Source organism: Etheostoma cragini, chromosome 19, assembly GCF_013103735.1.
Source record: "Etheostoma cragini isolate CJK2018 chromosome 19, CSU_Ecrag_1.0, whole genome shotgun sequence".
In the NCBI taxonomy this organism is placed as follows: domain Eukaryota; kingdom Metazoa; phylum Chordata; class Actinopteri; order Perciformes; family Percidae; genus Etheostoma; species Etheostoma cragini.
In genome coordinates this window covers 2532621-2559075 of record NC_048425.1, presented here as the reverse complement: position 1 = coordinate 2559075, position 26455 = coordinate 2532621, and the positions used below count along the sequence as shown (strand labels likewise).

General features: G+C 40.5%; 1 protein-coding gene across 9 annotated transcripts in view; it reads left to right on the top strand.

Annotated features, from left to right (window-relative positions):
* The first annotated feature begins 2219 nt into the window (after positions 1-2219).
* The window catches only part of dysf (dysferlin, limb girdle muscular dystrophy 2B (autosomal recessive)), a 77612-nt gene continuing 53376 nt past the window's right edge, over positions 2220-26455 (top strand). For 4 of the 9 annotated variants that reach the window (XM_034857019.1, XM_034857020.1, XM_034857017.1 and 1 more), the window contains exons 1-30: positions 2220-2761; positions 9539-9594; positions 10404-10495; positions 12194-12299; positions 13631-13754; positions 13906-14162; positions 15025-15153; positions 15238-15300; positions 15394-15444; positions 15819-15849; positions 16016-16131; positions 17008-17134; positions 17544-17647; positions 17749-17817; positions 17974-18017; positions 18183-18265; positions 19184-19216; positions 19469-19584; positions 20120-20233; positions 20323-20500; positions 21017-21141; positions 21338-21444; positions 21870-22065; positions 22517-22663; positions 22734-22865; positions 23060-23226; positions 23598-23712; positions 24005-24110; positions 24638-24780; positions 25722-25895. In XM_034857019.1, coding sequence (XP_034712910.1) covers positions 2689-2761; positions 9539-9594; positions 10404-10495; positions 12194-12299; positions 13631-13754; positions 13906-14162; positions 15025-15153; positions 15238-15300; positions 15394-15444; positions 15819-15849; positions 16016-16131; positions 17008-17134; positions 17544-17647; positions 17749-17817; positions 17974-18017; positions 18183-18265; positions 19184-19216; positions 19469-19584; positions 20120-20233; positions 20323-20500; positions 21017-21141; positions 21338-21444; positions 21870-22065; positions 22517-22663; positions 22734-22865; positions 23060-23226; positions 23598-23712; positions 24005-24110; positions 24638-24780; positions 25722-25895 — 3378 coding nt within the window. In that variant the 5' untranslated portion in view covers positions 2220-2688. Of the gene's footprint in view, positions 2762-9273; positions 9446-9538; positions 9595-10403; positions 10496-12193; positions 12300-13630; positions 13755-13905; positions 14163-15024; positions 15154-15237; positions 15301-15393; positions 15445-15818; positions 15850-16015; positions 16132-17007; positions 17135-17543; positions 17648-17748; positions 17818-17973; positions 18018-18182; positions 18266-19183; positions 19217-19468; positions 19585-20119; positions 20234-20322; positions 20501-21016; positions 21142-21337; positions 21445-21869; positions 22066-22516; positions 22664-22733; positions 22866-23059; positions 23227-23597; positions 23713-24004; positions 24111-24637; positions 24781-25721; positions 25896-26455 lie in introns of those variants that run through there. The other 5 variants (XM_034857022.1, XM_034857023.1, XM_034857018.1 and 2 more) reach the window with 3 other exon arrangements.

The window sequence follows — 26455 nt, the reverse complement described above, 5'->3', positions numbered from 1 at the left end:
ACACACACACACACACACACACACACACACACACACACACACACACACACACACACACACACACACACAGTAGACTCCGTCATGTTCCATATCAGGACAAATCCTGGTTATTGTGCTTGTATTGGGCATCCCAGAGCAGCTCACTGATCTGCAGCCTCTCTCCTCTGGCTCATATCTGATATTTAATCAGTTTGAACGCTGAGCTGTGTCTGCTCTTAAAAACTGCTGCATCATGTCTCCCACTAAGACTTTGTAATGTCGGAGGAAGAAGACAAATCTGAAAATATTAAAGATTTCTCAAATTAAGAAAGCAAATCTGGACAATTCAATTGTTTTTATTGTTGTTATTTCTTTCATTTCTTAACTTTTGACTGATCGGACCCTTCCTTCCAGAAATAGGCTGTAGTGAATCTGGACCACAATCTACTCATCAACTATTTATTGTTGGATTACCAACATTTATAACTGCTTTATTATTATTATTATTATTATTATTATTATTATTAAACCGACAGGACAAACACAGGCACAAGCTATTTTCAAACCTGGCAACCCAGAATGTGGACAACAGCTTCTGAACCCTTTCTGTCTGCAGGTGGTGCTCTGTAGACGTCTTTCACACATCTGTGTGAACTTAATGCCGCCTCCCTATTGGCTCCTGATTTAGACTTGTTTATTTTTGCTTTTTGGTATTTATTTATTTATTTATTTTACACAGAGAAGAGATGATCAGTTAAAGTTTCCTAGAATAATCCGCTCACCCGATCAGCTTCAGTTACTTTTCAGATGGCAGTTTTTCTTTCAACTTCTTAGAGATACATGCTTCTCACATCTCGCATCTCACATGACGCGTTGCTATAGATTAAAGTAGCCAACAGTGTGTAAAGGAGTTAAAATTATCACAATGTTAAAACATCTATAGCATAAAATGAACCATGCACATGAATGCAGCAGGACTATTAATCCAGAAACATCAGACAGAAGAGGCTAAACGGACAAGGAACATTGGATTGCATGAGGTTTTGGAAGCAAGACATTGACATGTAGGAAAGTATTTTTACTCTGCGGTATTAGTACTCATATTTAAGAGTAAAGGATCTGAATACTTCTTCCACGAGCGGTTCTTGAAAATGATAGGCCTTGCGAGTAAAATTTTGTTTAGACGTTTCAAAATGTAAAAGAAAAGGTTTTTGGATTTCTTCGTGAAGGACCGACCCGGGCGGGGTTGCCGGTGATTTGAAACCTCTACATTATTCCATCCGGCCTCCGTAACAGAGGCGGGGACCAATCACTAACTGGCTCATCCACCAGGCACGCTATTGGTGGGTTTAAGCGACCACGCAGCTTTTGGTTTACGTTCAACATGGCGGGCACCGAAGCCCAGCAACCCGTCGGTGCCGCCGTCGCTGCTACGTCACCCGGATCGTTCTGATTGGTTGAAGGACTATCCGGTAGCGTACAGAGTCATTCGACCTGGGCCAGTTGATCACGCTTCTTGTGCACACTGTAAATAATGGCTGTGAAATCTACAGTTATTTCCATTAGATTTCACAGTAATACTACTTTATATGATTCTTACAACATAATGCTGTAAAGTTACATTACAACGTTGTCAACGTGACAAAATCACACTAGTCTAAGTATTACAGTTGAAATCACACTAGTCTAAGTATTACTGTGAAAAAATCACAATATAGCCACTATAGTACTGTAAATAGTGAAGCAAACTACTGCATTTTAACTTTTTTATCTTATGTTGTGTTTAATTGTTTTGTATATTACAATACATCATACTTACACCGTACAGTAACTTGCTTTTTAATGTCCCTGAGAGTCCTTGGTTTTGATTTTGAAGTTGAGTGTGTGATCCTGCATCCCTGAGTTTATGTATACACATGTAAGTAAAATCCTCCCTTTAAAGTTTTAAAGCCATATACAGATGTACAACCCCCCCACAAGATTACTTTGGCTGCCCTGGGTTTGAGAGGCTCTGACAGTTGACTGTTGACACCAGATTGGACTAATACATAAGATCTACTAAAACAAGGACAACAGGGACTCGAGGCCGGAGAGAGGGGCAGGGTTGGGGAGAATGTACAGGCAAAGATGTGGGTGAGATAGGGAAACAACCAGGAGACAAGAGAGGGAAAGAGAACAGGAAATGTTGAGATTTCCTCTGGATGAGGTGTGTGTGCGAGTGTTTTAGAGAGAGTCAGAACGAGGAAGAAGCCGGCTTTGTGAAGACACGTCCAGCCTTGGGGAAAGACCTTTTATTTTGTAGTTGGAGCTGGAAAATCGTCTTTGGATAATTTGTTTTTCAACGTGTTTGTTTTGCGATGCTGGGACTTTTATTTCAGTGACAATCGTTTGAAAAAAAAGAAAAAAGCCCTTAAATTTAATTTCTCTTTGTGGAAGACTTAGATTCATTCGTTTCAAGCGGTGGATATCTTTTTCTCTCGGAGAACAATCCTTTTTTCACTGAGAAGGGCTTTTATTTTTGCCAATAGTTGGTCTTTGGCTTGTTAGTTTTGGCGGCCATTATAAATCATCAAACCAGGGTCATGTGAGCAACAATTCGTCCGGCCGTGGATCTTGATCACCTGTTGAACTGGATCACCTATCAGTACGCCAAAGCAAAGTCCTTCTCTGAGCCTCACAAGTTTCTGTAACTCTGCCGAGCTCACAGCCATGTTACGTTGCGTTCTTCAGCGAGCGAACAACCTCAGACACGCTGACCCTCTGGCTAGTGTCACATTCAGAGGTAAGAGGATCACGGGAGATTCAAGGGATCGGTAGATAGATAGATAGATAGATAGATAGATAGATAGATAGATAGATAGATAGACTGACAGATTGACAGATAGATAGATAGATAGATAGATAGATAGATAGATAGATAGATATATAGATACTTTATTCATCCCAAAGGAAATTTAAGGCATGCAGTAGCAAGACAACCATAACACACCAACCACATATACACACATGTATCACACATACATAAGAATAAAAATAAAAATCACTCACAGAACAGTAGTAAGATATTACTAAGGTATACCTTTTGTATAGTTCACCTAACCCTGAAACATAGCACATCCCTAACTCTGACCACAAAGGGAGCACAATGCATTTTAACCACAGACTGAACGTCTGTGATTTTAACAGGACACAGGACAGGAAACACTATCCGACGGGGGTACAGACTTCCACACAACACCGGGGGTTGTTAGTAAAACTAGTAAATTCATATGCATGAATGTGAGTTCATTTTAATCTGCGTGAACTCAACTTCAAGATAGCTCTTGTTAAGCATGAACTTAAACAAGACTGGGACTCACAACAGGTACAGAAGACAGTGTCTTTTGGGCCTAATCTGAAGTCTTAAAGTGCTCATATTATACTTTTTTTGCTTTTCCCTTTTCTTTTTCCGTGTTGTATATCTTTTATGTACACGTTATAGATTTACAAAGCCCAACGTCCACCCCAAAGGGACTTACCATCTTTCTTAGAAAACACTGTTGACAAACTGCTCCAAACAGCTCTTTTGTAGTCCAGCCTTTACTTCACAGACGAACGCTCGTCCCTTTGTAACCACATAAACCTATTCTGGTACAACCTCTAAATACAATTTTCAACCTAAAAATTTGCATAATATGAACACTTTAAGTTTTTTAAGACGAGGCGTCAAGACAAAGTCAAGACTGTGTTCAAGTTTTAGTTCACTGAGAGGAAGTCAAATCTTCATTTACCTGAAGCTCATATTTTTAATGTTTTTGTTCCAGCATTTTAGTTTTTTTCAAATCTCGAGTAAATCTAGCAGTACTCATGTACTGCTCTATTCTCAAGCCTTCATTTTTGTGACTTAAAATTGAAAATGTAATTCTCCTCACTATTTAAAACATCTATGATATAAAACCGTATATTGACAAATCTGCGGAAACAGCATCTGAGTTGAAGGTCTCTGGGTGGGCGTTTCCTGTTGCAACAGTTATATATCTAAGTTGCTTTGAGAGAGGCTGTAAACTTCCTACTGGAGCACAGTCATAACCAAGGGGCTGAGCCTCTCCTCTCTAAGTGGAACTCCCATGGCGCCATTTTGATGCTACCAAGCCCTCACCTGCCGTAAACATCCCATTGACTTCCATTTGTTTTGGCGCCACTTTGACAGTGAATAACTTTACATCTGAAGCGTTTAAAGACTCTATTTGTCCGTTGTTTATTTCTAAAGCAACACGACAATGTATAAAAGGCTCCATTACCTTGTAGTTCACGTTATGGCTCCGTAGCAGACGTTTTTGTAAAAACACGATTAAAAACGCTTGTGTCATAATCACGCGAATTACTGTTGCACAGAAGAGGGATTACCGTATAGTACAGGAGAAGTGCGCAGCTGTTCAGGTTTAATTACTAATGTTAACTGGCATTTTAATCAGCAGTAATTAGCTTGTGCCTATGTTATCTCCTAACATATACCTACCTCGCCATCTCTGCTAATTGGGAATGATTGAGATTTCTCTTGCACAACTAACAGAAGACCTACAACTTTCAGACACGTTGCTCACATCGCTGGAAAAGTGCTTCCAAATGACTTCACTGGTCTCCGTCCAGAGCAACGGGATCTGTTGGCCCTTTCTTTTAATCGTCTATGGTCGTAACCCTGCATAGCATGTGCTTTTTAAGATTAGGTAACTTTAGTTGTACCTGTAGGTAGGTTTGGTTTGCAGTAAAAAAAAAAAAGCATCCATCTTGATACCTTTGTTTTACAATCAATAGACAAGATAAAAGTAGCCTATTCCAATTATGACTGAAATCACTCAAATGCACGCTGCTTCCATACCATCTGTGCAGAGTTGCCATGATTTGTTCATCTAAATGATGGGTGCCAGAAACATCTGTCCTTTGCTTAACTCGAGCGTTTGGGAGAACCCATTCCCCCAAGGCTAAGGTGACCTGGCTACCTGCTCTGTTTTTTCCAATCAGTTTTTTGTTTGTTGCACTTTCCACAAGTCAGTGTCTGCATCCTTAATTAGGTGAGCTCTGCTCTTAACTTCCTGCCTTTGTCCTGACACTGTTTCCTGGTGCCACCACACACACACAACCACCCCCCACCCGTCCTGATTACAAAATATTACTTAAGTAAAAGTGCAGAAGTATTATCAGCAAAGTGATGTTAAAGTATCAAATAAATAAATAGCTTTAGCTTTATATTATTAGAGACTATTACATGATTCAGTTTTTTTCACTAATGTAACAAACACAAGGAATGGCATTTTTCTGTGAGAGTTCATCATTATATACGTGTTGTGTGGAGCAGGAGGCACAAATTAAATTGAATATGTGGTGTTTATACTGTAATGTAGATTGTATTTGAAATCAAACACCACCTGAAAGAATAAACGTTTAGGGTGGTCAGTAGATTATAAAACCGCTTTTTATTGTCTTTGGGAGTAATACGGTACACTAAGTCTGATGGGAAGGTAATGTCAAGTGTTTCTGGGTTGAAACAATTTAAGGAATTTCAATCACGGCGAGAAAGAGAGAGATTTTCCTCCCCTCCAGAAAACACATACCATGTCCATTTATAGAAATTACAGATGGCATAATAAAAAGCAAGGAAGCCATGTGAGGAGAGAGAAAAGACAGAGAGAGAAGGTGGATGTTTAACCGAGGGAGAAATCTTATAATTTGGTAAATAAATCTGTATTTCACTTTAGTTTCCGTCAAAATGAAAATACTTATCCAAAGGTTTTATTTATAATCATCATAGAGGGCGGGACAGACTTTGCTGTGATTGTTGCAATCCAAAATATTGTCTGGCAAATTTTCAGTGGGTGAAAGGAAGGAAACTGCAACACTGCAAACTGCAACAGCAATGGGTGTCATCTTTAGCAACAATTTCCTTTTCAGATGCAAAGACAAGACTCAGAACAAGGCTTGATGTAATATGATGGCTTATTAGAGTGGTTTATCGCATGGACTGGGCAACAATGATGTCTTGATTGTCTGAAATGAATGAGCAGGATAGAGCAGAGAACGGGTGGAGATGTCATGATTGTCCTATTTGTACCCTTTTACATCGGTTTGTGGCCAAGTGTCGGCAGGTGTAGGTCATGCAGCACGTGTACATGTTAGAACATGTGCTTGTGTTTTGTGTGCTGAAGGCAGGATTTCCGCCCAAAGTGTTGTTATTGGAACGGTAGGTGTTGTTTTCCGTCAAAACCAGAAATAAAAGCTGGCAGCCCTGCTACTTCACCTCGGACCCCGGTCCTGTGCTAAGTACACTATATCCTGGACACACACACACACACACATACATACATAGTTTTGTATTAGTTCCTAAAGACATTTGAGCTGTTAAATAATTGATTACACACAAAAGGTGTCCTGTCATTGGAGAATAGATTGATAATTGCAGAGTTTATGGTTCCCCAGTATCAGGACGTGTCACAGCTAGTTTATGGACACTTACATGCAAATGTATCATTTACATGAAACAGGTGGATGGAAACCTGCTCGGTAATTCAGAAGATAACTCTGGATTCTTTATAAGAAAACAGTGTTGAAATAAGTTAACACCAGGATGAAATGCAACGGTTCACTGTTCACTCTGTTGCACTTTTCACCACACCCAGTGATCAATAATTTCAGAGTGAAATGGTCAGGTTATTTGGATTTAATGATCCGTGTACAGGTCACAATTTTCTCGTTTATTTTGTGTACAGGTCACAATTTTCGAACGTGACCATTTCACGAACTGCCATGACACTGGGCTGCTCTGGGGGACGCAACAAAGGGGAAATAAAACGCCTCACGCGGGACGGGGACAACAACTCACACCGAGACTCTATCCCCGGTTTCTACGGTGAAAGTGCTGTGTTGTTTGACCCATCCACCCCCCCGACCAACCTCCCTCGGCTTTTCAATACTACTCAGTGCCGTAATCGCTCTGTGATCACAAAATAGGCTTCCCATTAAATATATTAGCTCAAAATGCGTAATCGGCACTACGAAAATAACGACATTAACGTGACCTGTACATAAATTTAATAACGTGACCATTTCACAAACTCCCATGAGACTGGGCTGGAGTGTACTGACCCCCCCCCCCAGAACAAGTTAAAGCACTTTGAGGTCAGCAAATACTGTCAAGAGTGGTTAGTTACTGGTTAATATTTCATGAGATGCAGTCCCAACAAAGGCTCGGATTGGTTCAGTAGTTGGAAAAAAAGATCCACTCATTGACAAAACCCCATTCCTTGCTGAAATTTGAGATGTATACAGAGGTTATAGTTTTGGAAACCAACATATTTCTACTGTGCAACACATGCTTTCTAATCCTCTTCTTTAAATATGTACAGAAACATTGTTTTAAGTCTTTTAAACCAGCCACAAAACTTCTAATTTTTTATCTTTTGACCAGACCACAGATAATCAACAGACACACATACAACCACTTACACACTCACACACCAAACCAATGTCTAAACTTAGCTTTGCCATACGTACAATTCACAGCTGTGCGGTCTATTCTCGACTCACGACAGAAACTGTGCCAAGCTGAACCAACCAGGAAGTTTATTCTGTGCCACTTCCTGTCTCAGAGATGCAACCTCAGATACCCAATCTGGACACACACGCACACACATGAACGCACGTACGCACCTACGCACACACACACACACATACATACACACTACATACCCTAATGACCTCTCTGTGGAAGGGTGGAGTTTTTTTTAAAAGATATCTTCCAAGAACGGAGGTGCATCTACGTATGTTATTTTGTGAAAGATTGTATGTGTGTGTGTGTGTGTGTGTGTGTGTGTGTGTGTGTGTGTGTGTGTGTGTGTGTGTGTGTGTGTGTGTGTTCTTGCGACTGTGTGGAAAACAGGAAAGGAAACAACGATTCTCTACGTGTGCAGGGAGAAAAATAATTTGGGTGTGTGAACATTAAGAATACATGCATTAGAGGAACTGCATCAAGTTTGTGTACCACTAATTTTTGGCTGGTCATTTCTTGGTTATGTGTTTTTTTCTAAACTATTGACACATCTTATTGATTTCTTGACTCAATCTCTCTTACTGTTGAGAAAAAACATGCACTTTCAACTCTTTTCAGAAAGCAAAACTAAAAGGCTGATTAGCTTAAAGGCCCGGGGGATTCATGGTTCTGGCACTGTGGAATCCTGTGCTAGAAGCAATAAATAGAAATAGAAGCATTATATTTTACTTAGGATAAGTGAAACATTTGACTTGCTGCTTGTGCTAAAAGAAAGGTCAGACCAGAGTCAGAAAAACCTCATCCTCAAAATGTCATGGCAATCCACTATACATTTGTTGACATTTTTCAGTGTGGACCCCCTTACAACCATTTTATTTGAAGGATTACATGTTTAATTCTGTTGAACAGATCTCATGACTTTGGTAACCAATCCTTAAAGCCTGAACTAGGTTCACATTTGTGGTTTTGAGTGAAATGTTTCCACAACTATTGGATGGATTGTCATTAAATAATTCAATCGGGTTGCCCTCTAGATGAATCGTAATAACTTTGTTGATCCCTTAACTTGATATCTAGCACCATCAAAAGGTCAAATGCTTTTTTTTATCCAATATTTTAGTTTATGACCAACTACCTGCAAAAGGTTTGACATTCTTATGCCTCAGCTGTACTATATTTAGGGCTAATAACGAAATGTTAGCATGCTATAACATGCAAAATTCAGATGGTGAACATGGTAAACTTTATACTGTCGTCTACCTGCTAAGCATCAGCAACTTAGCACAGGTATTGAGAATGTTGGCATGTTGACGGCTGTAGACTCGTTTTCCTATTCCTGGTTGTTGTCCAGTGGTTATTCTCTGGAAATGATTGAGTCGCTTCTAAAAAACAGACAATACTCATTGTTTCTATTTCCTTTCATCTGGAAAGAACATCTCAATCTCTCTTCTGTTCCTAGCTTTGAGTAATAGGCTACCAAAAGGAAATCATGATAGTTGTCCCCTAATGTAATAATTCACATCACGTTCCTGTGTGTGTGTGTCTGTGTGTGAGTCAATCTGTGTGTGTCTGTGTCCCCTAGTCTTGTCAGGGCCAACAGACAAGAAATAAGAGCTAAAAAATTTTTTTTACAGGAAGCCATAGAAAGATAACAGGGAGACAGGCCGTTGACTTAATACATCCCTGAGGCAGGCACACACAAACACACACACACACACACGCACACGCGCACACGCACTCATTCATTCACCAACTCACCAAATCACCATTAGCCTAAGTATTAATTAAACACCTTATTAGCATCTTAGCTAGCCAACATGCTATGTAGCAAACAAAACGAGGTGTTAAGAGATGCTAGCTACGCTAAATGACCTGCTTGCTAGTTAGCCAGCGTTACCTAGCTAGCTGTCGAACAGTTTGCTAAGGTTAAGGTAACATAACAGTGTGAGTCGAGACTAAGTACAGCACAGTTAGCAGTGTTAAGAACTTTCTTTTGCTTCATAACTCTCAATGTTACTGTTTCTCCGTTTGATTCAGGGTCTAAGAAGAAGACAAAGATCATCAAGAACAACCCTAACCCTGTTTGGAACGAGGTAAATTACGCTAAACACCTACAAATACCGTATATTGTTTGCTTTTTTGGACAACTAGCTAACAGTTAGTAAAATACTGAAAACACTGAATCTGCTATTGCTGTTGGTGGACAGTAGGCTACTCAAATTAAAGCTGAAAGATGAGGCTTATAATCATAAAGTGGAGCAGTAACAGAGGCGAGCTTTATTACTCCACTAAGTAAGCCTACCTGTATATTGCCTACAACTAATTCCAGGGTTTAAATTGATTACCTTGGTTTTAGCCTTATGTGCATTTCTGTGCATGTCCTTTGAGAACAAAAAAGAGCTGTAGGTCCCTGTAGGTGTTCACATTTACTTGGCCAGGAAAACGGATTCAGATTTTTGGATGTTAACTCTCCCAACCATCTCACAGAGCGGTTTGGAAAATCATAACTGCCATGTGTGGCCTTAAAGGTCCCATGACATGACATTTTCACTTTATGAGCCTGCCTGTGGTCTCCCAGTGGCTAGATATGGAGATAAGTGTAAACAGAGCCCTGGATATCCTACTCTGCCTCTGAGGAAATGAAAGCTCAAATGGGCAAATCTGGAATTTTGCCCCTTATGAGGTCATAAGGAGCAAGGTTGCCTCCTCTTTCTCTGCTTTGCCCGCCCAGAGAATTTGGCCCACCCATGAGAGAGAGACATCATGGCTTTCATACCAGCGAAGTGGCAGTTGGTCAAGGCCACATCCCCAGCCTTAACCTTGCCCCCCCCCCCACAAGATTTCTTCTCACAAGATACCATTTTCATGCTTGCTTTCATGTTGTTTCCCCTCTCTCTGTCAGGGTTTTGAATGGGATCTGAAGGGGATTCCTCTGGATTCTGGAGCAGAGCTACACTGTGTCGTCAAAGACCATGAGAAGATGGGCAGAAACAGGTATGCATGCTACGTGTGTGCGTTTGTGCGTGCATTATGCATTGCAAGTGTTTGCAGCTATTGGCAGTGTTGCATAAAAAATACAGGAATTACTTGCAAAGATTTCTTTTCTTTCAGCAAAAATCATCAACACAAAATCATTTTTTAACACACTTTTTTTACCTTGTCTGAATCAAGGACTGTTTCTTAGATTAGAAATGATCACGTTTCTCATGAATCCCTTACAATTCACAACAACGACTCCAATTTGTTTTCAATGTTTCATTTTGATGCAGTTTAGCCTCTTAATAGACCATCAGTGATGCAAAAAAAAATGAAATTCTAAGCCGAACATCATATTTTAAAAGCAATTTTAAGAAATTATAGAAATTAGCAACATAAAAATACATGCAAACATTTTTTTTGTTTACATTACAGACAAACCAATAGCTGATTACCTAGATATCAGTTGGTGAAATATAAATATATCGCTGCATGGATCAAGGAGAAGGGTACTTTTACATAGGGCTGGGCAATATATTGATTTTATATCGATATCGTGACATGTGACTAGATATCATCTTAATTTTGGATATATAGTAATATCGTAATATGACACAAGTGGTGTCTTTTTCTGGTTTTACAAGCTGCAATACTGTAAAGTGGTGCCATTTTCTGAACCTACCAGACTGTTCCAGCTGTTCTGTTATTTGCCCTTTCCCACTTAATCATTATATCCACATTATTTATGATTATATATCACAAAACTCATTGTGTAAATGCTTTGTGAAATCAATAATTGTCAACCCTTCAATATATATGCAATATCAAAGCATTTGGTCAAAATATCGTGATATTTGAATATCTCCATATCGCCCAACCCTACTTTTACATACAATACATTTTCTTACATTCTTCTTTACATACTTACACTTAGGGTTATTCATTGTTAATCATAAATAAATTTAGAAGTGTGATAAATCCTTCCCATAGCTTAGAGTACAGGAATTGAGATAAGAACTGTGGCATTGTGAGACTGAGACATGGTGGTGTGGTCGGTGATCCAGACTTGTTTGTTTTATGAAAACGTCCCCATGGTTTATTTTTGGATCGTTTTGCTTTGTCAAACTGTCAACCATTTCAGAGTTCCTTCAGAGGCGGAGGGGCAGGCCTGAAAGAGTCGTTTCATCCTCTCATTGTAGTCGTAGAGTACTTATTCACTCATATTTCCACCCATTCACTGTTGATTGATTTAGGGATCCATTCATCCGCCTCTCACGGTACATTCAGACCACAGCGTGACCTCTATGCTTTCCTTTGCTTTACCAGAAGTTTGATATCACTGCATGTTTGCAGCTGAAGCATACATTTAATAAATGTGTTTATGTGTTAGTTAATTGTAATTTCATAAATTGTGTTTGCACACTTGACTGCCATCTTGAAAATAACAATACTAACCTGAATCATCTCTGTCAAAGTTATAGCGTCAAACACGTTATTCCCACAATGGAATTTCTGTCATTCCCACAATGCAATATGTGGTAGAAAGCCCCAGTATTAAACCCTTGTTAGTGATGTTTCTGTTATGTGGGGTGGCTGGTACATCCTTACAAGCTTTGTTACATGAAAAAGACTATATTAATATTGATGATTTACTAAAATGAGATGCAGGTGTCCGAGTACTCGTGTACCAAATGCAATACTTTTGTGTCTGTTCAGGTTTCTGGGGGAAACCCGGCTGGCTCTCAGAGACGTGCTCAACTCTCCCAACCTGGCCGCCACCTTCACCGTCTCCCTGCTGGACACGAAGAGAAACAACACAGGGGTGAGTGCACATACACACACAAACACATGGGCACGCACGCACAGACCGAGTAATTCACAATCACATTTTATCGCATTGAACCAATGACAAATCGTAAATCACTCTGAGTTTCCTGGATCGGAAAATAGAGACTTTATAAGTCAGAACTATAGACTTTAAAAAAAGTCATCTCATTGTATCATAAATCTAAAACTCAAATTGGTCTTCACATAGATGGAATTACAAGCTACACACACGTACACACACACACACACACACGTACACACACACACACACGTACACACACACACACACACGGACACACACACACACACGTACACACACACCTTGGTGGGCAACGCCTAACAGTCATCTTCTGCAGATGAAACAGCGTTCTGTTTTCCATCCTTATTTCCTGAACCCAAAACAAAGTCTTCCTCTAAGTGTCAGAGTGGATCTGATTCATGTCACACACACACATACACACATACACACATACACACACACACACACACACACACACACACACACACACACACACATACACACATACACACACATACACACACATACAGGACACACCTAATAGTCATCTTCTGCAGATGAAACAGCGTTGTGTTTCCCATCCTCATTTCCTGAACCCAAAACAAAGTCTTCCTCTAACTGTCTGAGTGGATCTGACCCTTTCTTTTCTTTTTTAGGGGGGGGGGGGGGCATTTTTAGGCCTTTATTTGTATAGGACAGCTTAGACTAAAAAAGCCGAGAGAGAGAGAGGGCCGCTGCGTCGAGAAGTGAACCTCTAAGTATATAGGTGCCTGCTCTACCAGTTGAGCTAACCAGGGGCCCTTTAAGTGTATTTTTTACAGGAAAAACCTGATCAACAATGATCATCTAAAAACATTTTCAGCTGTAAAATTATAAGCCTGTTAACAGGAATCAGAAGATGTTGCTGCTGCACACACGCAGTGCCCAATATCTTTGTTTACAGAAACATTACAGCTTATTACTTGAGTTGCTTTTTCACCAACGTGTAAAACAAAATGTGCAAGAATGATCCCAACGACACATTCAGTTGAGAGTAAAAGAATTAACAGAAACAGGTAATTTTGCAGAATAAAACATTAGTATAACAAAAAATGTGTTATTCAAAAATTAACCAACGTTTTCCACTGAACTCAGTAATCTGCAGATTTGTTTAGGGATGACTTCACACACCTGCACATAAGATCCTTATCTTTGTTTTCTTTCACACTTTTTGGAATCTAAAACTTCATGTTAACATCATATTTCTTGCCTAAGCTTTGTACCAGCACTGATTAAACTCTATAACTATGCTTTTCTGACTCCACTAGGCCACGCTGACCCTGCAGGTTTCCTACATACCTCCTGCAGGAGCGGCTCCGATGTTTCATTCTACTCCCCACGCGGAAACTTTGCCCTATAACAACCCCAATGTGGAGCTGGACACTGTCACAAGTAAGATCATTTGTCATTTAAAATCTATTAAAGTAAATCTATTAGTCTGTACCCTCCCTGGAAAAACACTTTGATCAAATTAGAATGTAAAAGTTTGATATTTATGTCTCATTTTTGTTAGCTGTAGTAAATTTGACTTCTATCCATGTAGTGATTTCTCTGGACACTTTGGGCGAGGAGGATACCGAGAGCATGATGATGCTGGAGCCGACAGAGGACCAGGGTCCCGACGACGGACGCTCCATGGTCATCGTCGGTCCTCAGGGGCCCTCGGGCCAGGAGTCCCCTACCGCTCAGACACCTAAACGCTCGCCCCCATCCTACAACACCCATGGAGGGCTGAGGAAACGGAGGAGAGGAGCCAGCAGTCAGCCCAAACCGCTGCCCAACAAACCACAGGACTTACAGGTATCTAGAAAGCCTGGATAGCATAGCCTGAAACTCAAAGGCCATTAGTCCTACAAGAAGTTTTTCTTTTGCAATGTTTGTTTACAAGTTAATTTGTTTTTGAGCTGGCTTTATTATAAATGGATAAAACAAGTTTACATTGGACAAATAATGAAAGCTAGTAAAACAAAACAAAAATAGAATATGTAGATAAGTATTCACAGCCCTTGCTCAATAATTTATTGTGGCACCTTTGGCAGCAAAAACAGCCTCAAGTCTTTTGGTATATGAAGCCACAAGCTTGGCACACCTATCTTAAATGGCCAGTTTTGCCCCTTCCTCTTTAAAGAACCTCTCGAGCTCCATCAGGTTGGATGGAGAGCATCAGTGCACAGCCAGTCTCAGATCCCTCCAGAGATGTTCAATGGGAGTCAAGCCTGGGCCACACTGGGTCAGTCACATAGTTGTCCTGAAGCCACTCCTTTGATATTGGCTGTGTGCTTAGGGTTGTTGTCTTAATTGAAAGAAGAACCGTTGCCCCAGTCTGAAGTCAAGACCGCTCTGGAGCAGGTTCTCTTCCAGGATGTCTCCCCACAGCATGATGCTGCCGCCACCATGCTTCACTGTAGGGATGGTACTGGCCAGCTGATGAGCGGTGCCTGGCGTCCTCCAAACATATCTAACAGTATCTAACATCTTTTTTTAGACATACGCATAGTACGTTGGCCTTTGAACACATTGTTAACTGGCCAGTTTATTATGACTCTGGCCGTAAATGAATGCTTTTTTATTAAAATTACTGGTAGCTATAGATTAGTTGTCAGTTTTAAATTGTACACACTTTATTTGCTGAAAGTCCCTGCTCATATGTCTTCCTGTCCAGGTTCGTGTGCGGATCATCGAGGGCCGACAGTTGCCGGGCATCAACATCAAGCCTGTTGTCAAGGTAACGGTAGCCGGGCAGACCAAGAGGACCCGCATCAGAAAGGGAAACAACCCCGTCTTTGATGAGGTAAACAAGAAATACAAACATTTTAAATAACTTGCCAGAATACAGTTCATATCTGAAACTGTCAAACTGCTTTCCTCTCGGCAGACTTTCTTCTTGAACTTCTTTGAGACGCCTTCAGACTTGTTTGATGAACCCATCTTCATCACTGTGAGTCGGCTTCATTTGACCTACATTTTGTTCTTGGATTTTCCTGTTTTGTTGCCCTTGATAAAATGCAAACTCTCTCTATCTGCCTGACAGGTGTGCGACTCTCGCTCACTCAGAACTGATGCTGTGATCGGTGAATTCAAGGTAAACTGTCATTTTAATGCACTTGTTTGTTCCAACTGATAAAAAGATATTCAATATTTAATGCTGGACAGTGGTGGACGAAGTATTCAGATACCGTTAGTGAAAGTACTACTACACTGTAAAAATACTAGTAAGTGCCGCCATGTTCTTCATTGGACAGGAAAGGGGATGAAAAACTGTCATCTAAAAAAATAACTTAAGCTGTTGGACTAATGTAGTGGATTAAAAAGTAAAATAAAAAAAAAATCTACCTCTGAGATATAGTTGAGTACAAACATTTGCGTAAAATGGAAAGTTGTGCTTCCTCTGTGGTCATGATTTGAAATAATGAAATAAAAAGCAAAATCATCTAACGGGTTTACTTATTTTTACAGTTGGATGTGGGCACCGTCTACAATGAGCACAGTGAGTCTGCGTTTATGTGGACATTTGGGTTTTTTGGTGTTGCATTGGTGGGAAAACTGTCACTAGGGAGCTGAAAGTCTTTTTAGATCCTAGTTCGTGTTTTGAAGTTGTTGGTTCCAGTATGTTATTGGTTAGCTGGAGTTTGTGCCCACCCCCTTCCCTTTAGGACACTGCTTCTTGAGGAAATGGCTACTGCTGTGCGACCCCGATGACCTCTCTGCCGGGGTCAAAGGTTACCTTAAGGTCAGCCTGCTGGTATTGGCAGCTGGAGACGAGCCACCGGTGAGTCTGGATGGATAAGCAACGATTAGCAAAACAGCGTTATGAGGATATTTGTTCCTCACATTAGAAACCAACAAGCATGTTGGTGTTACCCTAAGAACAATGTTAACATGTTGCCTTGGGTGTTTAATAGTACAAGCTAAATGTTAGCGTATTCAAATGTAGTTTTTATGCTACTGCAACATAGAAATGTTAGCCTGCTAGCATTCTCATGATAGCATTTATACCCAAAGTCCCATAGGTAAGACTAAGTAAAATTGAGGCTGAAACTTCCTAGTAATTTTAGCCTAGTAACAACATGGCCGTTCATCTGGTGTCACACATAATTTGACTTTGTTTTCTGTCTTACTAGTTTTTTTAGATATAAGAATAGCAACCTTTTAATATTTTTAATGGTTGCAGTTTTCAGTCCCTCAAATGTTTTGGCATTATCTTCTGCCTCAGTGGTGGAAGACGTATGTAAAATTAGAAATTCCACAGTCAAAAAAGTCTTGAAGAATTAAAAAATGTACTAAAAGTACTCATTCTGCAGAATGGCTCCTTTGAAGGTGTTATAGTAGAATATTACACTATTCTGTTATTATTATTAACAATGCATGTACAGACAGAGCATTTGCATATTATTGGGCAATGTGGACTTTATTTTTAGATTCTTTATTTACAACTGTGTAGATTATTAGGGAAGTATCGTATTATATAATGAGGTTCACAGTGAGAAAAAAAAAAAAAAACTTTAATAAAACCAGTAATCAGACGAGTATTTCTTACCCGCATGTTCTTGATCGCATATTCCATGTTTGTGTCTTGCTTTTAATAAATGCAGGTGTTTATTTGTTTATGAACGTATGTAGATATTTGTATCTGTGTAACTCCCAGGCTGATAAACGCGAGTGTGTGGAGGATAAAGAAGACATAGAAGGAAACCTGCTGAGACCGGCTGGTCTGTCTCTGAGAGGAGCAACTTTCACCCTGAGGATCTTCAGAGCTGAAGACCTGCCGCAGAGTTAGTCTCTGGAGTGTGTTTATCAGGGCTGCCACTAACCATTATTTTCATCTTTCAATTCAGTCTTTGTGTTTATCAGGGCTGCCACTAACCATTATTTTCATCTGTTGATTCAATTAGTTGTTTGGTCTATAAAATGTCAGAAAAATGGTGAAAGATGTCAATGACTGTTCCCCAAAGTCCAAGATGACGTCCTCAATAGATGAGTGAAGAAACTAGAAAATATTCACATTTTAAGAAGCTAAAATCAAAGACTTTTTTTTTTTACTCAAAACAATTAATCCTTTTATCAAAATTGTTTCCAGTTAATATAATAGTTGACAACTAACTGATTTACTGCAGTTATATAGCTCTAGTTTGAAATTAGAGCTCAAGGGATCTCTAATTTCTTCCTGTTCCGTGTCTGCAGTGGACGATGCCTTCATGGACGGGATGAGGCAGATTCTTGGCTTTGACAGCAACAGGAAGAACCTGGTGGATCCTCTGGTGGAGATCCACTTTGCTGGCAAAACTGTGCGTCATGTGAACCGAGCAATTTATTCCAAACCCAACATTAAATACAGAACCCAAACATTTTAATGTAATGTATATTGTATTTTCTTTCTTTTATTCAGGTGTGCACTAAGATTCTGGAGAAGAATGCCAATCCACAATGGAACCAGAGTCTGGTCATGCCTATTAGGGTAAGACACAAACACACACACACACACACACACACTCACACACGCACACACAAACACACAAACAAAGCAAAACACACGTCATTATAAAACTTTATACCAAGACAGGTAAACTCATCGTTATCATCATAAAGTATATTCTTTCTTTTTCCCTTCCAGTTTCCCTCCATGTGTGAGAAGATGAGGATCAGAATTCTGGACTGGTGAATCCTACATGTTGTATTACTTATATTATATAGAGAAACATCAAGACAACTGTGATAAGCTGTGGGCTATAGCTTGATTTTTATAGCCTGTGTTTGTTTACATACATTATCGTATATTGTATACATTACATACATAATACATTTCTCACTCTCTTATCTCAGGGACAGAGCCAGTCACAATGATGTCATCGGCACCACCCACCTCTGCATGTCTAAGATCTCCGCGCCCGGTGGTGAGATAGATGGTAAGTAACCAGTCGAAACTGGTCTGAACTGGACCGTACCCTGCCAGTTTGGTTTGGACTTGTTTTGACCGAATTGGATGGCTTTGACTGCACTGAAGTGTTTCTACTTAACTGGTCTTTTCTGGTTTTGTTTAGTTTATAGTTTGATTTCCTTCCTTGAGATGCTCTGGTTTTCTGGTCCTTTTCTGGATTCTCCAACTAACTGGAGTGTGTTGCTCTTATGAGTAGACCAGTTTGACTCAGTTCAGACCAGTATGCCCAGGGCACAGGAATGGCCTGGTGTTGTATGGAGAATAGGAAAGATTTATCATCAGTTTCCATCAACATAAATACATTTTTTAAGCGACCTCTGATAAACACAGCGTGACTTTCTGATTTAAGAGTCCAGTATGGATTTGATTCTATAAATCTCAAGTCTTAAACCTCCTGATGGATCCGTGGTTTGTGATCGTAACAAAGCATGGGCGTTTTTTTTCTTCCAGTGACATGCATGAAGAGTGACCTGGTGATGTTTTTGTGCTGACCACTAACATTGCCTGCGTGTCTGGTCCTCGGAGTGCCTCACAGTTGTCTTGCTCTTGTCCCAGATTAAAACAAGTGCCATTTGTTCTTTGTCTTTGTTTAAAAAAATATCACGTGACTAATGACGAGTCATCAGCATTTAGCACCTTAAAGCCACCATACAAAGTAACTTTATTTCACTACAAGTGAAGTCAATTTGTGTCATTATTGTCTTGTGTGAATTTTTTTCTTGAAACAAGCTAACTGATTTTGCGTTGGCTGTTGAGCGTTTTCTTTGGTAGTGGTCCCGTGCATCTGTTTGGGTGTAAGTGACGTTCAGAGACGTCAGTTTCTTTTCTGTCTGACTCTGAACATCTGTCTGTGATTCTGAACCATCCTTCCTCTCTACGCATTCAGATGACTTGACTCCACGGAACTTCCACTCTGGCAGTACGTCCTCCATCCTCTCTACACCACTTTTACATTGTTTGAAACAGTTCAACTGTTTCACATTATGTTTGTGATATATATTTTCTTATTCTTTTGAACTCTTAACTGTTTCCATCTTGGCTTGATTTTAATGAAACTCTCTGAATACTTTTTGTCCAATGCACATCCTTTCATCAACCAATCAGCCATTTCTTAATTTTCATGGTTTCCACAATCTGCCGTAAATCTATTGGCCGTTTTGTGTCATTGCAGTTGACGACAGTCTTGGTTTCCTGCCAACGTTCGGTCCCTGTTTTGTGAACCTGTATGGCAGCCCCAGAGAGTTCAGCGCCTTCAACGACCCACACGAAGCACTCAATCTTGGAAAAGTAACGTGACATTGGTTATTTTCAAACACAGTCGGTATAAAATAATGAAACAATAAAATAATACCACCCTGAACTTGATTTTGCCTTGCTGATTTGACTTGATTTGACCTTTTAATGTGTTTATTTCACACGTCAACTTGGTCTAGGTATCGGTACTCAGTACTTTTTTAACCAAAATAACCCAGTACAAAGTAGTATTGAAACTTCTCCAGTTAAACGATTCCTAAATATGGTAATTTTTTTTATCTAATTACCACAAGCATTCTTCTTATTTTTTAAATTATTTGCCTATAGTGCAATACAAGTGCATACCGCAAGTGTTGTAACATTTGATCAGCCCATTACTGCAGCAGCTGCAACCCATACAGTCCGTGGTGTGGTGAAGTCGAGCGCTTTCAAAGTAGAGCCTGTTACAGGCCTCTCAGTAATTGTATTGTTTTTTTGGTAATTACACTAATGTCTTTGTGGCCTTAATATATTTATATTTTAAAGAATACTGCTCCTTTTTAAAGATGCATTCTGTTCTGTGTGTCAGGGGGAGGGCGTGGCCTACCGAGGTCGAGTTTTACTGGAAGTAACTACAAAACTGGCGAACAAGCCGGAGCCGAAAACTGGAGACATACCGTCAGATGACCTGCTGGTGGTGGAGGTGAGAGGGAAGAAGGTTATAAACACTTGAACGAGACAAAGAAATGTTTGATCGCTCACTCTTTATAAATCTCTACCTCCGTCTAACAGAAGTTCCTCAGGAAGAGGAAGTTCTCTCTCTTCGTGGCATTTTACTCGGCCACGCTCCTCCAGGATGTCGACGACGCCATCCAGTTTGAGGTCAGCATCGGTAACTACGGCAACAAGTTTGACTACACCTGCCTCCCTCTGGCCTCCACCACTCAGTTCAGCAGGGCTGTGTTTGACGGTAGGTCAAAGGTCAGGTTGTTAATGGAACAGTGTAGTCCAGGTGAACTCTACAGACATTTTTTTTAATTGGTAGCAAAGCACCAAAATGTCTATATATGTGCTATAAATTCAGACACACCTGTGTAAATGTGCAATAAGTTGCTTGGGTAAGTAATTTAAATGTATTTGTAAAGTAAAGTACTTTACTCAAATTTGTAAAGTGGTGTACATGCGCAGTAAAATAATAAAAAAGCAATGAATTAAATCTAGTTTGTATTAAAAAGTTGTTCTTTCCAAAAGCTTCCAAAAAGACACAAGTGTGGTGCACACTGGTTTAGAATATCCTTTTTTATTTTAGCTGCAAAAGCATCTATTTTTCATTTTTATTTTACTATAGCTGTAGTTACGTTTCGTCACTGCAGTAGCCCCCGTAGTATATTTTTTAATTAACCCAATTAATGATGTTTGTGATGATTGGATGATTTCATCCATGTTAATCATGAGTGTATCGTCTGTGTGCTTGTGTGTGTTCCAGGTTGCCACTACTACTACATCCCGTGGGGGAACATTAAACCAGTGGTGGTTCTGTCCTCAGAGTGGGAAGATATCAAACCGAGGATCGAGGCCCTCAACATGCTGCTGGCCGCCATAGACAGATTGGTGTGTGCTGTATCTCGCTCTGCACGTCCATCTTTCTTTGGACATGTTTGAGTTGTACACCTTGAAAATGTGTAATTTGAAAATAAGAATTTCTTAAGAAAAATGGCAACATTTATTTACCTTTAGCATCTTTTCTGTCAATACAATGGTGCGTGTGTTTGTGTGTGTGTGTGTGTGTGTGTGTGTGTGTGTTCAGGAGGCAAACCTGCAGAGGGTGCAGCTGGAGGTGAAGGCAGGCACTGATCTGGATGACGTGGAGCTCCGAGTGGTCGAGCTGTTGGATCAGATCATCACAGACTGCAGGTATACACCGTGTGATGTCACTGTCGAGTTTTTATGCTCTAGGACCGGCCTCTAGCTCCCCCAGTAAGAGCGTCCGCCCCATGTTGGCTGAGTCCTGCAGCGGCTCTGGTTCGGATCCGACCTGCGGCCCTTTGCTACGTGTCATCCTCCATCTCTCTCCCCCTTTCATGCCTAGCTTATTATAATAAATGGAAAAGCCCCAAAAAATAATCTTTACTTGAGTATTTCCATTTCATGCTACTTTAAACTTCTACTTGACTAGATTTTAGAGACAAATATTGCACTTTTTGTCTTAGTTTTAATCTTTCTTTGCAAATTGGTTATGTTCAGATGACTTCAGACTTCCAGTTGACAGCAAATAGATGCTGCACTTCTGTTCACATACAAAGCATTTCTGTGTTTTGTCTCTGTCTCTCTTTGTCCAGTGAAGAGCTGCCGTCTCTCGACCAGTGGCAGTGTGCGACCCCTCTGGACCGCTCGCTGAGGCACGTTCGGACTCTCCACCTGCAGCAGATCGTTGCGGCTGCGCAGGCTCTCAAGCACGGCCCTGCCACCGAGCTCTCCACAGTGATGGAGCAGGCAGAGGACTGGGCCGCCAGACTGAGGACAATGGCCGAGGAGGTGAGCGCGTTATGATGTTCCCATTATGTTCTAGTAATGAATTAGAGGTGTTTACATTAGCTGAGCTGGAGAAGTAGCCATGCACCATGGTGATGCCAACTTTCCCATAAAAAATTTGAATAGTCATAAAACAGACATATTATCTCCCCAAAAAGAAAGATTTTGCCAAAAAAACAAATTCTGTGGACCTCAATCAACTTTTTGAGATGATGTTTGTAACATCCTTTCCATTTTCGTTGCGTTTCAAATTAACTTTACTTATTGATAAATTAAGCTTTTGATTCTGCATTTTCTTCTTAATTTTTTCATTCATGTATTTATTGAGCCATGTATTTATTTTCAGTAGTGGTAGCTTCAGTCCTCCATAGTACTGGAAAATGTATGGTATGTGACAAAGAGAAAGAATGAAAAGTCAGATAAAATACAAATTCTCTCTCTTTCTCTGGCCCAGCCTCAGAACAGTCTCCCAGACATAGTGATATGGATGCTGCAGGGCGACCGCAGGGTGGCGTACCACCGCATCCCCGCACACACTGTGATCTTCTCCCAGCAGCACTGTGGGAAACACTGCGGACAGCTGCAGACTGTCTTCCTCAGGGTACACACTGTCACACACAGATATATTACCATCTGAAATAAAGTTTTACTGACCATGATGTGTTGTGAAGAACCCACAGGGCAGCGGCGGAGAGGCCAAACTTCCCGGACAGCTGAGGGTCAAAGTCTGGTTTGGATTGGCGGCTGATGTCAAACACTTCAACCAATACGCTGAAGGGAAACTGTCGGTCTTTGCTGAGACGGTAAGATGCACACTGCTGCTGCTGGGTGTGAAGATCTGAGAGTCAAGATCAGAATATACCTCATATACACTCTGGGGCTGCAACTAACTCTCATAAAACGTCTTCACATAGGGGCTTTAAGTCTCTCTCTCTCTCTCTCTCTCTCTCTCTCTCTCTCTCTCTCTCTCTCTCTCTCTCTCTCTCTCTCTCTGCAGTATGAGAACCAGACACGACTCGCCCTGGTGGGCAGCTGGGGAACTACAGGTCTGACCTACCCCAAGTTCAGTGATGTCACTGGAAGAATTAAACTGCCCAAAGAGAGCTTCAAGCCCTCTCCTGGCTGGGCCTGGGCCGGAGACTGGTACATCAGCCCCGAGAAGACGTAAGTGTGTGTGTGTGTGTGTGTGTGTGTGTGTGTGTGTGTGTGTGTGTGTGTGTGTGCGTGTGTCAGGCTGATATGGGTAGTTTTTTTTTCTCAAGAATTACTTTTTATGCCTCCTTGAATTTGACATGATTGCACTCTTTGGGTGGAATCTTATCCACTCAAATTCCTATGTTTCCCCTAGCTACTAACGAATCTGTAGTGGTACACACTGGCTCAATCTTTGAACATAACAGCTGAAGATGGAGGCACTTCATTTAAATTATTCAACCAATGAACCTCATATCTCCATGATTGATATTTTCTGGGTATTTTGTCTTAGTCTTCTATTTTTTTTTTTTCTAGTTAGAAAAGAGTGACTTCTCTTTCAGAATGCTGTATGACGTGGACGCCGGCCACATGACCTACTCAGAGGAAGTCTTTGAAAACCAGATGAGGTTGCCGGGCGGACAGTGGATTGGCATGCCGGAGGGGTACACTGACGTGGTGCGTGGGTGTGAATATTCTAAATGTCTAAACATTTGATGGCTTCACACGTCTGTATGTGTATGTGTGTGTGTGTGTGTGTGTACATTTCCTAAACAGCAAAAGGTTAGCCAATTTAACCATTGCCATCGTTTTACCAACAATTTCACAAGAATGAAAGTTTAATATGTCCAAAAAACATTTCCAGTACAAGAACAGAGGGAAATCTGACTGCACTGAAATGTAAAAATAAATGAAGAAATCAAAAAAAAAAGACTGAAAAACAGTAAAGAAAAATTCAATGTGTTGTCAGAATGGGGAGAAGGCGGTGCCAAAGGACGAGGTGGAGTGTCCTGCAGGTTGGGTATGGGAGGAGGTGGAGTGGTGCGAAGATCTCAACAGGGCTGTGGATGATCAAGGTGCACACACACACACACACACACACACACACACACACACACACACACACACACACTAAACACAACAAAAGCTGAATTATTTACATAGCAATAACAAGTCCCATTCTCTTTGTGTTCAACTAATGGAAAATAAGTGTATTTACTGAAGTATTGTACCATTTGAAAATACTTCTGCTAATGTAGACTCCTACTTTATAGCACTTTAGAGGGAATTGTTGTAGTTTTTACTCAATGACATTGATTCTGCCTGATTTTTCAGAGGGTTCATACCAAAAAAAATAGAGAAAACCCCTCACCATGCATGGAGGGTTTCACCCCAAGTTCAGCACCCTGAGACTATATATTTATATAATAAAGTTAAAACCCCAAGCAGTTGATGCATCAGCATTAACAATCTAATGATGTCATGTAAAATCATGTATCGCTACATTTTGCTGATTATAAGTGAATAAGTAATTTCAGATCCTTGCGTTAGTACTTTTACGGGAGTAAAATCAGAATTCTTCTCTCTCCACCCGCGTGTCCAGGCTGGGAGTACGGCCTCACCATCCCTCCGGATCGCCGTCCCAAGTCGTGGGTGCCGGCAGAGAAGATGTACCACACCAACCGAAGACGACGATGGACGCGAATGAGACGGCGAGACCAGCAGAGGATGGATGCTCTCCGCAAGGTAGAGAGAGAGAGAGAGAGAGAGAGAGAGAGAGAGAGAGAGAGAGAGAGAGAGAGAGAGAGAGAGAGAGAGAGAGAGAGAGAGAGAGAGAGAGAGAGAGAGAGAGAGAGAGAGAGAGAGAGAGAGAGAGGCACAACATGCAACAAAGGTCACCGGCTGGAGTCGAATCGTAGACGCTTTCACCGTTAAATAAATATAGAATTAGATATCACAAACATTCCACTGAAATAAAGTTGCAAATATGTGAAAAAGTCTAAATCTCTTTTTAAATCTTTACTCTTTGCTTGAGCGTGAGCTTCCAAGAAAGTTGCCGCCACAAACACTCTGGATTGTGAAATGATAAAACATTATGCATGAGGAAACATATTAAAAAACAGACAAATCAATAATACATGAGTTAAAACCATTAAGAAGTAGTAACAATCCAAATTATTTAGGTCAGCAACTGACCAATGAGAATTAATAAGATATGTGAATTAGAAAACATTATACAAGTGAGAATGAAATAAAAGAATATAATAATAAAGACAAAAAAGACATGTGAGTCAAAACATTACAAAAGGATAAATATATTATAAAAAAGGAAGTTAAAATGCTCGACTTCTAGACTACATTAATTATGTTAATGCAAACATTTGTATATTGCTATAGACATCATTTGTAAAACACTTTAAAAAAGCGAAGATAAAACTCTTTATTCTATAGTAAAGCTTTGTTTAACTGGATCAATTATCTTTTCTTATCTATTACAACTGATTATTAGCTTTTTTTCATCATCTGTGAGCAGCACACATTTCCTCCTCCATCCACTAGATGGCAGTGCAGTTGCACAAATGAGCAAAAGAGAAGCTGAAAAACTGTGTGTGTGTGTGTGTGTGCGTGTGTGTGCGTGTGTGTGTGCGTGTGTGTGTGTGTGTGTGTGTGTGTGTGTGTGTTCACAGCAGCGGCCGGACGAGGCGGACAGGGAGGGCTGGGAGTACGCCTCGCTGTTCGGCTGGAGGTTCCACTTGAAGCCGAGGAAGACGGACAGCTTCAGGAGACGCAGGTGGAGGTATCGCATGGAGCCGCTGGAGAAGACGGGACCCGCCGCCATCTTTGCTCTGGAGTGTTCTCTGGTGAGAGAGACAGACGGATAGAGAGAAGTTTTCTTTCATCATTACATAGTGATGAAATAAGATGTCTATTGATGGCAGTTAAGATGAACTACGTGGCAAAAAGTATGCGGACACAAGAACATTCCACCCATATGTTGTTCCCATTCCAAAACCATGGGCATTGATCTGCTGCACACTTCTAGGGAGACTTTCTAGCAGATGTTGCTGCCCTTTCAACCAAAAGAACATCAGTGAGATCCAACACTGACTAAGTTTATATGCACATAATATTCCGGTTGTTGCCCTTTTTCCAAAAAGACGATATTCCGACTAAGCTGTTTACATTGTTAATGAAAGAGAATATTTTTATTATTAATGTTTTATATGTAGTCGTGCAAAATAAGATTTTTTTTCAAAGTTTACCAGCGGTGGTGGACTTGTGTCAACACAGCGTCCCTCTTTGGTTCCTTCAACCAGCTTCTTGAAAAGGTCGGCGTAGATACAGTACAGTGGGTACGGAAAGTATTCAGACCCCTTTAAATTTTTCACTCTTTGTTTCATTGCAGCCTTTTTCCAAAAAT